A 17,413-nucleotide genomic window follows, 5' to 3' on the forward strand; every position below is an offset into this window, starting at 1 on the left:
TGTTCAGTTTGGTACAAAAATTGATACTTGAATTTTTCTTGTCCTATACAAGTACCTAAGTTTGAATTTAATATTTAATTTGGTACTAAAATTTATATTTTGTCCCAATAGTACTAATGTTACCATAAGATGTTGTTTGATTTGAATATCAAATTGAATAATGAAGCCCATATAGATACTAAATAATATATTAACCTTTTTTAAATAAAGAAGATAAATTAATAATTTATGTACTACTTTTAATAAAAAAATAATTAAAGGATAAAATTTATAGTTAAGCCTTTAAAATGTAGCAATTATATAGATAAAAAATCAAAAGTAATTATGGGCTAAGTCTTAAGCCCTAAGGATGGTCCATCAAAAGGTTGAAAGAAACTATAGCCGTCATCTTCGAGGGCACAACTTTGTTGAATATATTTATGGTACGTCTAATTTAATTTAATCATAAAAGATAAATTACCCAAAAAAAGAGATAAAGTTAAGAACTATTTGAAAACATGGATTCTAATATTATCAATTTTCATTTTCATTTAAATATTGTATTGGTAAAAAATAGTATGAGAGAAGAGATTAATGATAATTTGAATTTTAAAAAATCATAATTCTATCAATATTCCAATTAGAAGATTTAAAATTAAGAAAATACAAATCCACCATAACTGAAAAACGTACATCAACGTAACCAAAACAAATAACCTTAAATTTACCGTAATATTAATCCACGTCGGATATTGACCCACTTGAATTCGTATTTATTAATAATATTTATATCTATTTGTCACCTTCCGTGTGTGCCTTGACTCCTCACTTATAAATAGGAAAATTAGGTCATTGTCTAGGGTTTCTCTTTTCTTCTCCAGATTATTTTCGATAAGTCGCGTCTCTCAACTTTAAAAAACGTACATCAACGTAACCAAAACAAATAACCTTAAATTTACCGTAATATTAATCCACGTCAGATATTGACCCACTTGAATTCGTATTTATTAATAATATTTATATGCGCTGTCACCTTCCGTGTGTGACGCCGACTCCTCACTTATAAATAGGAAAATTAGGGCTGTTGTCTAGGGTTTTCTCTTTTCTTCTCCAGATTATTTTCGATAAGTCGCGTCTCTCAACTTTAAAAAAAAAAAAAATCTCAGAGACGAGATAATTTTTCCTCTAAAAATTTACTTCTTTTTAGGGTTTTCAATAACTGGCTATTGGGTCTTCAAAGGGTTTTTGAAATATATAATCGGATTAAGTTCTTAATCTGATTGAACTTTTAAAGATTTTTTCTTATCTTCTACGATTGTCGAATCTTTAGAGTAGGGATAATTTTTCAAGCGTTAAAGGAATCGATATTTGGTTTGAGATTTTTTATAAAAAAATGAAGCGATCGCGGAAATCGAACAGGGTTTCTTGGGCTCCAGGTGTTAATCTTTGTCAGGTATAGCCGCCGTCATTATATCTTCGATCAATCATTACTGGTTTCATTGCCTTTTCTTCAACAGATCTTTAAAAGAAAAAGAAAAATCTTAAATTGATATTTGATTCGTGATAATATTTTTAGCTTTGATTTTACCTTTCCATTCATAAAAATTGCAACCGATTTATATTTATTTTAACTGGAAATCTTGAATATTATTCAAAGTTGTTAGCTTTTAACAATCTGATTCAAAATAATTTTGATTTTGGAAATACTGATGCAGCATCCAGAGCCATCAATTATCATTTGTTTTAAAATAATGTTAATATTTAAATTGATTCTTAAAACAAGAATGGTATATGACAAAGAGAGGAATAATTAATGAATTCCAGAAAAATCGTTTTGTTAAAATTTGTTAAAGTGGAATAAAATTGGAAAACGAATTTGGGGCTTCTCTTAAAATCATTTGACAAAAGCCAGAACAAAATTCCATTTAATCATTCCCAATATATTTGTAATTATATATAATTAAAACTATGTTTAAATTATCCAGAAAATCTTGAATCATACGACTATATTCCTATTTTTTACCCTTAATTTAGATGCTTAAGGAACCTATTTGTCTTATAAACTTAACTCTATTTTTATATTATGATATACTCTAAGAACTTTGGCATTAGTAAGCAGAGCTTTTTCATCAGCTTTGAATAAGCACTGCCATTTTGAGGCCAAAAAAAACAAAAACAAAAACAAAAAAAAACCCAAAGATTTTGCTATGTGTTCATTCTTTAGTGGTTATGCTGGATTCTATCCTCCTGAAATTCTAAAAGGAACAAGGTATGTTTAAAAATTGCATGATAGTGATATAAAAAACTTCTTGATATGGTGAAATATAAAACTTTTATATCTGATGCTCACTTCTTAATAAAAAGTTACTGTTAAGCACGCATTATTTCATTGATGAAATGGTGAAGTATTTTGAAATAATCTAGGCATAAGAAAATATGTAGTAAAGTATTTATAATCTAAGTTCTTGTCAAGTATAAAATTTAGTAGTGAAGTATTCTGGGCTTGGTGAAGCTGATGTTTTGCTCCTGGACTGGTTGACTAGAACTAATTTTGACCAGTGATTATAATGAGCCTAATGAGGTTGACTTTGTTAAAGAAAATTGATTTTGCTCGCATTAGACTTGATTGTTAAGTTCGACGCCAGCTATAGATATGGTATATGATAGATGCAATTTGTCTTCAAAAGTTATATGGAAATGCAATGATTTCGTGATGTATTCCTAAGTTGAGTGCTGATTCTGTCATGTTTCAGTGATTCAAAATGCCAGGGAGTTTCAACTTTGTTAGTTTCATTTTGTTCCCTGTAGTTACTATCTTTGATTACTTCAAATATGCAAATAGTGTGGTAGGTTGATTCTTAAACAATTACTTGATCATACAGCTTTAGGATCCTGCAAGCAAGTTCATTTCATTAATTCTTGTCATGCCTGTATGGAAGGCAGACATGTTGGGTGGATGCTAGTATAAGTTTATACAGTTTAGGCACCTAGTTCAATGATATGAATAGTGATTCTGTCTGGTTAATTTTGTGCAAGAAGAATTGTTTTTGGTAGCTAATATTTGTTTGGAAATCTACTCCTATTCTGCTCTGCGTTTAATATGAAAGTTCTTGTGGTAGGCACTCCATAAATTTGAATTGATGCCTAATGGGCTATAAGATAGTCCTTTATAGATTTATGTACCTGAGTGGGGAAGTAGTTAAGAAAGTTGATGAAATTAAACAAGGATGACATAAATAACTTCATAGGTAACTGATTGGCTGAAACATGAACTTCATTCGATAGGTTTGTTTGGATGTCTAGTATAGTTTTTGGTTCAGGGTAGCATTGATCCTGTCGCAATAGAATTTGTTATGGCATTAATTTCTTATCAATGGTGAACAGAATTTTGAGTTTTGAGCTTATATTTACCTGGAAACTGCAAATTCCTACTATTATGATGCTTTCAGTTGAGTTCTGCAGTTAGTTAGCATGTCTTTAATCTGTCTTTTTAGGCTTTCCTCTCTTGTTTCCCTTCTTAGGGATACCTAGAACCAGTGCATAAAGTTTATTTATGTTTAGATGATTTCTTAATTATTAACCTGCTAAAGTGAACTAATATTGGGTACTGTCTCAGGTGAAGCTGTTTCTGAGGGAGGATTGCCCCTCAAAGGTTGGTGGTCAATGTCAAGATACTATTCAAGCAAAAGCGTCATGGACATCGCATCCCAGTGGCATGTCTGTCATTGACCTTCCCCCTGGGTTTGAAGGTTGTCATTACACGAATGCATTGAAGTATGATCTGGCTAAGATTCCTAGGATCCAATGGATAAGCCCTCCAAAGGTAAGCAGATGTATCTATTCTTTCTCATCCATTTCCAAACATCTCTTTTTCTGCATCTAGTTTTAGTGCCCTACTGGAGGGGAAGACTATTAGCCTTTAATCTTATCTTCTGTGTCACGTTAAAATCTAACTTTTTGCTTTTTGTCACATTTAAACAGTTTGCCCTGAATTTTAACTGGCAAGTTGCAGCTGGGGAAGAGAGCAAGGAAGTGGAGGCTCAAAAACTGCGAGAAAAGAGAGTGCTTGAAGCAGTTTATCCTCGCATCTCCGTTATTCCTCCCAAGTGTGTTTTCATTATTACTTCTGCAAACCTTTAGTAATTCCTTTTGATCTTTATCTGACTGAATTTCAATCATCCCATATTTGCAGTCCTGTTTCCCTGAATGTAGAAGTTGAGAGCTATGATGATAGTCGAATTCCCCTTGTTCCTCTAACTCCAATTGAAGATGATGAGGAGGCAGAGGTACCTTCAGGCATTGCCGCACAAGCAAAATCTCCCTCTAACTTTGAGACAGTAGCATTGCTAAAGCACCCAGGTCTGTCAAACTCTGGAACCCATAATATGCCACATTGCCCTAGTTCTGCTGCTGGGGCGCCTGACATGTTACCTGGTGTAAGCTCTGATGTGATGACAGCTACTTTGGCCGCCTTAACAGCAGTCGTGAAAACCAAAGAGCAGGGAAGTTTGGTAGACACTGATTTGCTCGTTAAAATCCTTAGTGATCCAAAGATAGTTGAGAAATTAATCCACGATCATGGACATCCAGTTGCTGCTGCCAATGGCAACGTGGTAAGTACACCTGTACACACTTCAGAGCCAGAAACGGGAATAACTTCTTTACCCTGCTCAAAACCACAAATGCCAGCTGACAGAAACTCGAACCACTTAGTAAAAGAGTTCCGGCCGGTGTCAAGTACACCAGCTTCCTGGGCTGACATAGTTCCCATTTCCATGCCTATGAGAGTAGAGTCATCGGTTCCCTTAACCAGTACAAATATAGATATGATAACTGGACATAGGGCAGCAAATGGTAATGCTTACACAACAATGAACCAGGTACAACCTTCTCCTAGCATGATGCCTGTGCAGCCAGCCATTAGTTCAACAGCCATGCAAGCTGTGAAGGATACTAACTATTTTAAGAACCTGATAAGGGAACATGGCAGAGATAAGGAAGAAGATAAAGGGCATAATATGTCACAAACCGGAAGTCACATTAATCACATCCAAAACCTGAAAGTTGTAGAGACCTTAAAACCTGTGGCATCGAAAACCAAGTTTCGAAAACCGTGCATGTTTTTTAACAGTTCAAAGGGTTGTCGTCAGGGGTCCAATTGCCCCTACTTGCATGATAACAAGTCATTACAGTGGCAAACTGGGAGAACCTTGGAAGCTCCGAGTGCTAAGAGAATGAAATTAAGTGGGGAAATTACTGGTAGGATATAAGTAAGACGGATAACTTTCTTTTTAAGTGGAGATTTTTTGCGGCTGTAATAACTACTCTTTTTGCTTTCGAGGATTGTATAGAGTTTTCTCTTCGGTTAGTCTTTGAAAAGAGATTTTAGCGCTTTACCAGAAAAAAGAAAAAGAGAATTTTTAGATGGTTTGAAAGTTATGTGGGGGAAGGGTGAGTATTTCAAAATTTAGGTAGAAAAGAGTCGGAAATTAAAATCAGAGAAGTGGTTTTTAAATAGTAAAAATGATGGCTCAAGCTTCCCTGGTTTATTCTAACATTAAATGACCTCTTTTATTTGACTCATTGTAAAAAAAGAAGTTTTAGGAGTGTTCGATTATTTTAAGCTTGAATTGGATTATTTCTAGTTTGACTCAGACCATTTGGGTTTGTAGGATAAGGTTTTTTGGGTTGGGACGTTTACCATTCACGTTATTTTGGGTGACATTCAGTTTTGTCATATTAAGTTATATGCTATTTTTGGGATTTGGTTTGGAGGTTCAGGTTGTTGATTTTTTACTATTAAATTAAGTTGAATCAAGTTTAAATTCAAATTAATCAGTGTATATAATTATTGAGAAATGAGTCACTCGGATGTAGATATTTATTTAAGAGCCTTCATTGTAAAGCATGCAAGCTCAGTCACACCATAACCAAAATGGTCCCAGAACTAAAAGGACCGAGCAACCAAATTGTCCCAAGCATCTAGGTCATTGTCAAGTTTAAAATAGCAGTCAATGAAACCAAGCCATAGAAATCATCCAGAGTAATGTAATAATTTTCTTAAACAAACTGCTCAAATTATCCATGGCATCATCACCAAACAATCAACCGGCCCTCTGGATATTATACGTTGCAACCTAGAATGGCTTTTGCATCTGCCCTCGACCAAAAGAACCTGTACACAAAGTTTGTATAATTTGCAATGCTGGTTTAAACTAATCATAATAACCACGCTAAGACTTGATTGGAATAGTGGCTTAGCTAAGGTTTTCATCTAGCACTCAAATGATTGGATTCAAATCTTGTCATCTCTCTCTTTCCTTATATGATTTAAAAATAATACAATAATCACAATTGGGGCATGTCTCAAAATTAAATGATACAACATGCCCATAAGTGTAAAATGCCTTAGCTTCTACATGTTTTAAGTAAAATGCCTTCGAAATACAGCTTGTAGGTGCTCCAAATACTCCCATTTTGGAAATTCACAACAACTTAACTTTATTCTCAAAAGTGTTGGATTTGTTATGCACATGCATATATAAAAGTAATAATTATATGTTGCTTACTATAATGAAAAGTTGAGTTAAAATTAAAAGTGATATAATATGATTAAGGCTTTGTTTGATAGAGTGAAAAGAAAATCGGAAAAATATAAAATTGAAGGGATAGAAAACTAGGAGGATGGAGAACATAATTTTTCTTTCCATAGGTGTGCTTGACTTGAAAATGAAAGAAAAGAAAATAAAACATTTGAAAATGCATAACTTTGAACTAACATCCACTCTCTCTCATTTTCTCTCCTCTCATCATTCAATTTGAAATGATTGATTTTAATGCATTAGGATGGAAACTGATCAATCTTCCTATTTTCTTTCCTCACTTTTCTTCCCTACAAAACACACTCAAAATTCATTTTCTTTCCACTTTTCCACTCCCCTTCTATCCCTCCACTTTTCTACCCAACCAAGGACACCCTAAGACTTATTGGGTTTCAATTATTAAATAAAGTATGGGTCAAATGTGTATAATTACTCAATTAATTTCTAATTATTGATGTGCTAATTAGAAATTCATGTCACTATGCAAAAGTTACATATTACAGTTATGCTCCCAAATTATATATAGGTAATATTTTTTGTAACACCCTACATTAGATCCAATTGGAGGATTTGGATGCAAGATGTCACATTCGTTGGTGGAGCAACTCAAACAAACATTTAATACAATAATCAACGCTAAAAACATATTAAGCGTGACATTCTTAAATGAGCCTTTATACAATAAACTTGTAACACCTCGATACCTGACTCGACCGTCGGATCCGAATTACAAGGTGTCGCACTTGTTGCTAGAGCAACTATGATAATTTAAATTTGATTTGAGAGTATTAAAACATTTAAACACAAGTATCAAATGTGTATAAATCAATATTAAATCATTTTTGGGTCTCAATTGAGCTTATGAAAGCACTTTCGCTAACCTGAGGTCAGATTAAGACCAAATTGTAAAGTTTTCAAAGTTTTAAGTTGACGTCACGACTTCGGGGATTCCTCGTGGCGACTTTGAGAGTCCGTCGTCATGACATGATTCTCTGTCTTGCCCTCGTAATGATGTTGAGGAACTTACATTGCGATGTGAGCCCTGTTATCCACAAAATCCGATTTCATGCATTGTTCAACTAACATATATTGCATACATGGATACTTTTAAGGCTTCAATTGATCATTTACCTTCATTTCAACCTATTAACAACCATTTACCAAAACATCAACAACACTTTCATGCATAATTACTAACCATTTCAACTATTTACAATACTAGTTCTCAAAATGACCATTTGAAACATTTGAAACAAATAAAACCTAGGTACATGCCATTTGAACAAAATGAGAAGAGTTATATAAACTTAGTTGAGTTGAAAATAGTGGTCTGGATGCTGGCTTCAATTCCCGGGGCTTCGAGAGATTCCTAAACTTGCACACGGAGAAAACAAACCGTACGCTGAGCAATAGGGTCTAGTGGTACTTTCATGATTCAAGATATTACAATTTAGTACCAATAACATAAAGTATAGAAACTCAAAATGAAACTTGCATATGCTCATATATATATATATATATATATATATATATATATATATATGAAAATGTGTATAATCCATTAGGTAAGTAAGTTTACTTAACCTTTCAACATAATCATTAATTTTGCACTTTTACTAATCACCTTTCAATTGCATACATAAGCAATGAATTAATTAAATCAATCAATGGTGATCTATTCCGTTACGTATCGATTAATCTATTTTTGGAGTCTACTAACTCATTCACATTCGTTTTGGTCTCTAGGGCTCGATTCCCTTTTGCTTTGCATAATAAGATGCATACTTCCCATTTCAAATCCATTTATGCATACATTCAAAATTTCAATCATAATAGTAGTTTATTTCAATATAAAAATTAAACTTATTATTATTGATCCCTGTTAACCCAACATGGACTCGGATGAATACACGGATCATCCAACCAACACACCAAACTGGCATTAAAGTGCATTCACAAAATAATCGAGTAAGGAAAACTGGCACAAAATGTGCATATTGGCGCTCAAAGCACATCCTGGCACACACACCGCATACTAGCACACGAAGTGCATCCTGAAGAGTAAGCGCATAAACCCATACACAATCCAATCCTATGGCATGCCAATTATATCTGACTCGATCCGACTAGTCAATAGGGTATTGACATTCAATTCATATTTCATATTCACAATTCATCATAATCTATCATGTAACATAGCATATTTCAACTCAATTTCATATTGGTTATCATGTATCAATTAATCACACCACTATCTATTCTATTCAATTTAGTCTCTGTTTCGATATATATAATCTCAAACATAGAAATTCAATCAAAACATTTCATATTATCGCAATGGGCTTATCCTATTAACTCACCAGTCAACAAGCATGCATACAAAATCAAATAATTCTATCTCGAGTCATAAAAGTACGAATCGAGATTTAGCGAGTCACTTGTCAATGATTTTTGGTTTTCCTTTCCCTCTCGATGATTCGATGTTGCCGTTGGCTACAAATAATCCAAAACATATCACATTATCAATTTCCAGTCCAATCAGAATCAAATACCAAATTTCACATATTTTGCAATTTATTCAATTTAGTCACTAAAATTAAGACAAACATAACTTTCAATTTAGGGCTTCGGATTAAAATCCGATTTCACCAAAACTCATCAGGGACCTTTTATTTTCTATCCTTACCAAAAATTCATGTTAGTTTTTCATTTTATTCAATTTGATCCCTGATATACGAAACTAACAAATAACCTTTACAATTTAGTCTTTTTTTATATACTAAGATTAATTTCTAACAATTTCACGCCAATTTCATTCATTTCTCAACAATGGAAATTTTCAAAAACTTTAACAGTTTTACAAATTGGTACATGGGCTAGCTAAATCAAGCTTCCATGACCTCAAATATACAAAAATCAAAGAAAATGTCTAAGGACTTACTTGGAATTTAAAGGTCGAATGCTTCAAGCTTCCAAAAATGGTTTTTTGTTTTCTTTTCTAACCTAAGTCGGTGGATGCTTGAGAAAGATGATTAGTTTTTCTCATCCTTCTCCACTATCTTTCTTTACATACTTAAATTAACCTTTAATTAAGTTAAATTAATTAATTTAATCAAATTTATTATGTTAATCATTCTTAAGTTAATCATATTACTAATCAACATCAAAATCAACTAACTTTGACTTAATGTTGGTTTATTAGACATTTTAGTCCTTTGGATAATTGCTATTTAAGTTCCCCAGCCTTAATTTAATTAAAAATCTATAGCGGTTAAACTTTTATAATTTAGCCCCTAAGCCAAAATCCTCACAATTTCGGTTAAATCACTTAGCCATTTTTCAATTCAGCAATATGCTAACTCCGTAAATATCCTTATTTAATATTTATGAACTCGATTTACGAAAACAGGGTCTCAAAACCGTTATTTTTAACACCATTTGAAATCGGGTCATTACAAAACTAGGGTCAAAAACGATAAAAAATAGGAAGTGAAGCCATGTTTCAAGACATGCCTCCTTTGCATCTCTATTTTAGCTTTGAAGTTGGAAGTCTTGAGATAATGGGACAGTGTCTTGATACATTGAACCTATGTCTTGAGACTTGGCACCTTATGTCTTGAGATAATCTAACCATGTCTCGAGACATGTACTTAGAAATGCAAGAATTTCAAGTTTTTGTTCTTGAGAACATGTCACTAGCCCAAAATTAAAAAAAAAAATAGCATCATGGAATTAACCTCTTAAATGAACCTAAACAAGTTCATCATGTAACCAAACTATTCCATACATACTTAACATGTTAGGACAAGTTTAAAACATACAAGTACATGACATATAACACATTAGATCAAAATTATAATAGGCAAGCAAATTGCAACAGAGATATCATGCATAAGCCATATCAAATCAACCCATCAAATTCAACATAAATGTGTTCAAAAGACCATTATGGTACCAAAACATATGCCAAATATTGAAATACATCCAAAATACCAATGTTCAACATTTAAAGACATGAAAGCGACCTAAAGACCTAGTTATATGACATTTATTACAAAAGACCTCAAATAGATATTATGAACTCTAGTAGGAAGTAGAGATCTGGGCCTTTGGATGCCGATGGAACATGAAACAAACTTTGTGTTAGCATAACTAAAATCACAATATAACAATATTAAGCAACAAAGCATGCTAATTTACCACATGATATTGATTGAATACGCATATGTCACCAGAATATTAACATTTAACATCTGACAAATTTCCTTAATAGCCATGTAACACCTCTTACTCGGAATGAATCGATACATCTTAAGTAAGAGATGTCACATTTGGAAACTAAAGCTAACTAGACTTGAGCATTAGTTTCAAGACTTCATTTTAACATAAATAAACTTTTTTATAGCTATTTAAATAATTTTTAGGCTTACTTTAAATTTTGGTTATAAATAGGGGGTCGTTTGGGGTTTATTTAGAAAAAAAATCGTAAACATGGTCAATGTTGCGACACTAAAAGTAGTAAGCTCAATATTGTAACGCTAAACTCGAATGTCTTGACACTGGCTCCGAATGTCACAATATTGACTTGGATGTTGTGACATCAGAGACTGATTACCCAAAACACCTAAGACTAAGTCAAAACCATTTTCAAACATCTTATATCATATCTAAACACTTTTAAGACTTGAAATATATCAATTTGACATTCAAAAACTCCATATAACTCATAATTATACCCATATAAAGAAGTTCATTCCAAGGTACAAAATGATATTTAACATGTATGGCATAATTTTAGAACCACATGAAAATTTACAACAAAAATTTATATAATTGTAACCCTATGTACATGCCACTATATAACCAAAATCTAAGTTTCGTACTCTTCAAAAACTCCTTTGGTGATGTGATGAGGATGAGGTTAACCACTTCAAATGAGACTTCCCTCGATCTTCACCTACGCGTTTAAAACATGTGTTGAGCTTGTGAAAGCTTAGTAAGTACTAAAGAATCCAAGTCATACATTTGAAGTTAATGAAATATTTTAATAAGTGAATGAATAAATATTTTTAGCATGATCACAATAATTAGCTATAGATAACGTACACAATAACAACAAGGTTAATCTATATATTTCCACCTACAATACTTTCGTCTTCACACATCATTGATGTATTTCTCAATTTCGCCTATACTAGACTCGAGTGAACAAGAAAGATAAACATAATAAAATTATAAATACACAAGCACATAAGTTCTAAATTAGGAGCACTGAAATGCTAAGTCCGGGAGCACTGAAATGCTAAATTCACAAGCGTGCTATGGTATTCCTAAAGGCAGGCCATCTATATCTCACAAGTTCAATACTTGTCTACAAGGGCTTTAACATTATTACAGATCCCATATTCATCGCAAGCACAATCAAGTTTCATACTTTCATATTCACACACAACTTTCCAACATTTACAAATTAGTCCTTTTCTTCTTCACATATATTCATATCAACATTAATCACATTCATTTACCATTTCCATGGATTATTCACATACTTAGTAAGTTACAAGTACTTAAATTCATGACATTACTAGTTCATTAGTATATAAATTACAAACCTACTTAAGTAAGAAATAATTCTAAAGTACTTACAAATTTTAACCAATTATACTTTCTTCAAGCTTTGTCCACTTGTTTTATTTTGTCTATACCTCTTCCATTTTCTTCCTTATTTTCTCTTCAATTTACATTAAGATGATAATCAATACACTTGATTACATCACATTTTATGCTTAAATATTTGAAATAAACATGATACTAGTACTAAATCATCAAAATCTTACCTTAGATCTTTAGTTTCTCACATAGTCTAGATTTTCTCTCTCTTCAAACATGAACCCACCACTTATATTCAAAAATCTAAACTTTCTAGGTTGTGCGTAACTTTATTTAGCTAATGTTTCTAAAGAAATTTGTTGGTTTTAAGCTTGAAAGGCCTTTATTGGTGATGGAGGACTAGATTGTAAAAGAAAGAAAATTTTCTTTCTCTCTACTTGTGGTTAACGTGAAAGAGAAGAGAGAAGATGATGAATAACCTTCTCCATCTTTCTATTAAAAAATCATCATTATTATAACAAAATATAATGATATCAATAACAATAAAATTGCTTACCGTGTCTTCATATATTTCACCATTAATTCAATTGAATCCTTTTTAACTTTTTATTTCTCATTTTGACCCCAACACTTCGTAAAACATTACAATTTAGTTTATACCCTGGATTAATATCTCTCAATACATCAATCTTTTAAATTTTCTCTAGTCTCCTACTACCTTCTCTAGTAACACTTATAAATTATATTTTATTTATTCAGAAAAATTCAACTCATAATTGCTTAAAAATATATTGTTACGACCAAGGGGTTTTCAAGGATGTTACAAGCCATTCAAGGCAACACCTCAAACTGAAACCATATTAACATGTTCATTGCATAGGGTCTTCATAGCTTCATATTTATATAGTCTTTCATAACTCATACATCCATATCATAATTATAACCAGAGTCATGTTAAAATCACAACCCCTATTAACCAAATGCGAAATCAAGTACGGACACACATATTAACGCCTAACATTCCACAATGATACGCATAAGCACCAAACGAGCATAAAAGCTCCGATACATGAAAACACATTCCCCTAACACTCCACGATAATGTATACAAGTGCTAATATATACACGCACAAACACCCAACAAAATGCACACAAGTGCCAAATGCTTCCTCCAATACAAGCCAAATACTATGACATGCCAACTATATCCGAACCATATCCAACATTGTTTAATAGGGAATTTAGTGGTAGAATATATATCTTAATAGCATCACATATAATAAATATAAATCATCATGCATCTTCTACACACATGACATCTTTCAATTCATGGCATCAATTCCAAATCAAAACTAGATCAAGCACTCACATTATATGTAAGACCCCTCGCCCAATCCGAGTAAGAGATGTTACATTTAAACACTAGACTCATCAGTTAAAATAATTCTTGTTTCATTATAATCAAGGTAACGTATAGAACAAAACATTATCATGCACACACAATTCGCATTTTTACTAATAACCTAAGTACATGCCAAACTAAGGTTTAAAATTTATATGCCAAAGGGCTTGAACTTGTAGCTTGAGGAGTGATGTGATCCGAAATGAAGTAGAAATCCTAGATTCTTTTCGGAATTTATCTTTCACCTACGCGTTTAAAACAAACTTGTTAAGCTATGTGATTAGCTTAGTAAGCACACAACTGAATTTAAAAGCTTACCATTCTTATAATGAATAAAAAATTAAATCATTTAAGTATTGAATTACTCATTTACCATATTAATTACATTAAGCAAAGTAATATAGTAATTTACCCATACAATTACTTATACATATATCACTAATGTATTTATATTATGAATTCATATCCTTTCACTATTCAAATCATAAAATTGACCGCCTCGCCAACCTTTGACGTGCGATCATCGTGGCTAAGTGAGAATCAACACTAAAAAGAAAATCAAAATCAAATAATTATGTGTGGTGTCTGTAAATGTTATAGGTCAGTTGTAATATAATGTACAATGGGGTACATGAGTACTCCAAGGATCGAACCCATAGGAGTTGACAGATAATTGAATTCTAGCTACAAGCATGCAAATAAAGAGTCTAAAAAACTACTCACAAGATATTATAGTATGGTAGGCTATTCAAGAGTTTGATTATACCAATTAATTACATAAAATTTGCAAATGACTAAATTGTAAAGAAAATAAACTACACAACTATCAAATACGAGCAAATACGATAACAGGGAGCGGTTGGTTGATTTCCATGTGGTTCGTTAACTTTCAAATTAGGAATCTAAATTGATATCACTCCTAAATTGGCTCCATTTTACCTTTCGGCCTCAACTTTACCAATTTTGACAAATTAGTCTGGTTTATCTCTCGACCTTACCAACTAACCCTGGACTTATCAAATTGGTTCCCAATAAGATTCCTCTCAATCTCACTTATCTTGATTTTCCCTTAGGGGTGTCAATCCTAAGTTTTTAAGTCTATTCAATTTAGTCTAATTTTGCAATTTAGTCCCTGAACCAAAAAAATCAATTACCCAACATTTCAATCAGCCAACCCCTAAGTATTTATCCTCTCATGCTTATATTAAAACCCATAATTAAAAAGAAATTAAATAAAAGCAATGTTAACTTAAATCCTAAGTAAATCATTAAAAACCCAAGCTTTCTTGCAAAAACTTGGATAGAACAACGCTGGTAGGAAGAAAAGTAAACAAGAACACTAAAGAAGTAACTTTTAACAGGAGAAATGTAACAAAACTAAATGGAATTTGATTAATGGATTAGATTGTAACTACAAGAGAGTTTGAAGGACTAGATAAGCAAATAGATCCTAGCTATAGTAGTAATTAACTTAACTAACTACAACAAACTAAGAAACACCAAAAAGTAAGCAAGAAATGAAATCCTAAACTACGGAGAAGAAAACTAAACCTTAAAAGATGAAAAGAACAATCCTAAAAATGTGAAGGGTGTCATTTGTCTCGAACAATTTGGCCTATTTTAATAGAGTTCACGTAGAAAAATATTGACCGAATTGCCCTAATTTTCGAATCTTGATTGGGGGACATGTTGGATAAGGATTGCCTCTGTGGTCAACTTTGTCTCCCTCAACAATGATATCTCGATATCAGCATCAGTCTTGAAATGGGGATCATTGGGAGTCTTAAGTATCGCGATACCACTATTGGTGGCTCGAGCTTCCTTATTTCAACACTATCAGGGGTATCACAATTTCTATGCTTCGATATCGCGATACCCCTTCTCAGTATGTTTTCGCTCCATTTAAGCCATTGTGGGCTCCTTGCAATATCCACCAACCTTATTAGATGTCCCGGATGCCAATTGGTTATCTAATGTCTCAAAATATCATAAAATACACACCAATCACTTATTTGTACAAAGAATTGAAACTAAGTAAAAGCATGACAAAAATATATAAATTAATCGAAAACAAGCTCTTTAAACATACTAGGGAGCCTAATTTGACATATCAAATTGCAACAGATAAAAAATCATTTAACTAACTTTGTTATTCATGTATATCACTGTAACATATTGTAACATGTCAAACCCAATCCTTTAGAAGATCCATGTATGGCATGCCACTACTTAGAAATCATCCATCTTTAAAACTATTTTTGGCGTAAACTTTGTATAACTACAAAATTTAAATTAAGCCTTTAATAAAATACTGAAATAAAGTATAAGCCAAATGGTGTATCAATAACATAATTTCATTATTCGAAATATAACATGATGAAACCATTCCAAAAACTTAGATGAAATTTCATTAAAGCATTGTTTATCAATCATAAGATTCAATTACAATTCCATCTTAAAATACAACTAGGCACCACCCTCCATATGTCATGCATTGTAAAAATAAACAAATGTCTCACAACAGTAGATGTCTTTCGGTGTAGTCCTTCAGAAATTCTTCCTTCAACAATAGGGTTGAGAAGGAAAGAGAAATGGGGTAAGTTCAAAAGAACTTAGTGAGTTCCATGAAAATCTTAAACAAAATACTAATAGTAAAATACAATCTTTCAAAGGAATCTTTCAACATTGCCGAGTACGACCAATGGTATATACAGAACTCAGACAACTCAATACGCCAATGGCGTGTCACATGGGTGAATACTATACGCCAACACAATATAACTCAAACATTTGATTTTCATGCTACCTACATACCTAGAGCTCAGAGCCAGATTCATATTAGATGTTTCTGTTTCATTCATATACATTCTCTCATTATAGCTTCCATTTTAGAATCACTCAGTAGTATGTTTAATTGCGTTATGCCAATCCGGCTTGCATTATATATCTGCCCTACCGGAGGCTACACAACATATTTCCTTTAACTCCATTTTCGAAGATCAGTTCATATCATATCATTCATATTAGAAGAAGATGGTAGTGACTTAACATGAAAATGGCCTATAGTTCTTATCCCAAACATACGAAACTCGAACTAATGATGTAACACCCCTAACCCGTATCCGTCGCCATATTAGGGTTATAGAGCATTATCATACAAACAGAACATTTAAACATACATTTCATACATCATTGAAAACATATCATAATACATTCATTCTTATACATGTCGTCCCTAAATCGAGCCATTGAAGCCTAGAAATATATTAGAAACAATTAGGGACTAAACTGGAAATATTTGGAAAGTTCAAGAAAAAGTTAGAAAATTTTTTACTGTAGGGGTCACAAGGCTATGTAGGCAGATCGTGTGCCTCACACGGCTGAGACACACGCTTGTGTAACAATCGAATTAAGGTTACACTGCTGTGTCCCAGCTCGTGTCCTCACTCATGTAACTCTCTGAGTAGGGTCACACGACCAAGTCACACACCCATGTGCCAGGCCGTGTAACTCTTGAAATAGCCCTAGACGCCCATGTGCCAGGCCGTGTAACTGCCCGACTTGCATGTAGTAGAACCTTCAGGAGACACACGACTGTGCTGCCAGGCTGTGTGTCACACATGGCTGAGTCACATGCTCGTGTCTCAGGCCGTGTGGACATGAATTTGCCCAAAATCAAGCCATTTCCAACACGAACTCATGCATGACCCTTTAGGCCAATTGTGCACATAATCAAGGCAACTTGATCCTATCAAAATATACATATAAATACCAATTCAAGAGTCCTAAATCAACTGACCAATATGCCATTCAATGAACC

General features: G+C 32.9%; 1 protein-coding gene across 1 annotated transcript; it reads left to right on the plus strand.

Annotated features, from left to right (window-relative positions):
* Positions 1-1,158: 1,158 nt before the first annotated feature.
* On the plus strand, positions 1,159-5,759 carry LOC105803726 (zinc finger CCCH domain-containing protein 6). The gene is made up of 4 exons (XM_012636112.2): positions 1,159-1,432; positions 3,596-3,802; positions 3,961-4,085; positions 4,172-5,759. The coding sequence occupies exons 1-4, from the start codon at positions 1,373-1,375 to the stop codon at positions 5,247-5,249; spliced, it is 1,470 nt and encodes a 489-aa protein (XP_012491566.1). The 5' UTR covers positions 1,159-1,372; the 3' UTR covers positions 5,250-5,759.
* Positions 5,760-17,413: the final 11,654 nt, after the last annotated feature.

This window comes from Gossypium raimondii, chromosome 11 (assembly GCF_025698545.1).
Source record: "Gossypium raimondii isolate GPD5lz chromosome 11, ASM2569854v1, whole genome shotgun sequence".
In the NCBI taxonomy this organism is placed as follows: Eukaryota; Viridiplantae; Streptophyta; class Magnoliopsida; order Malvales; family Malvaceae; genus Gossypium; species Gossypium raimondii.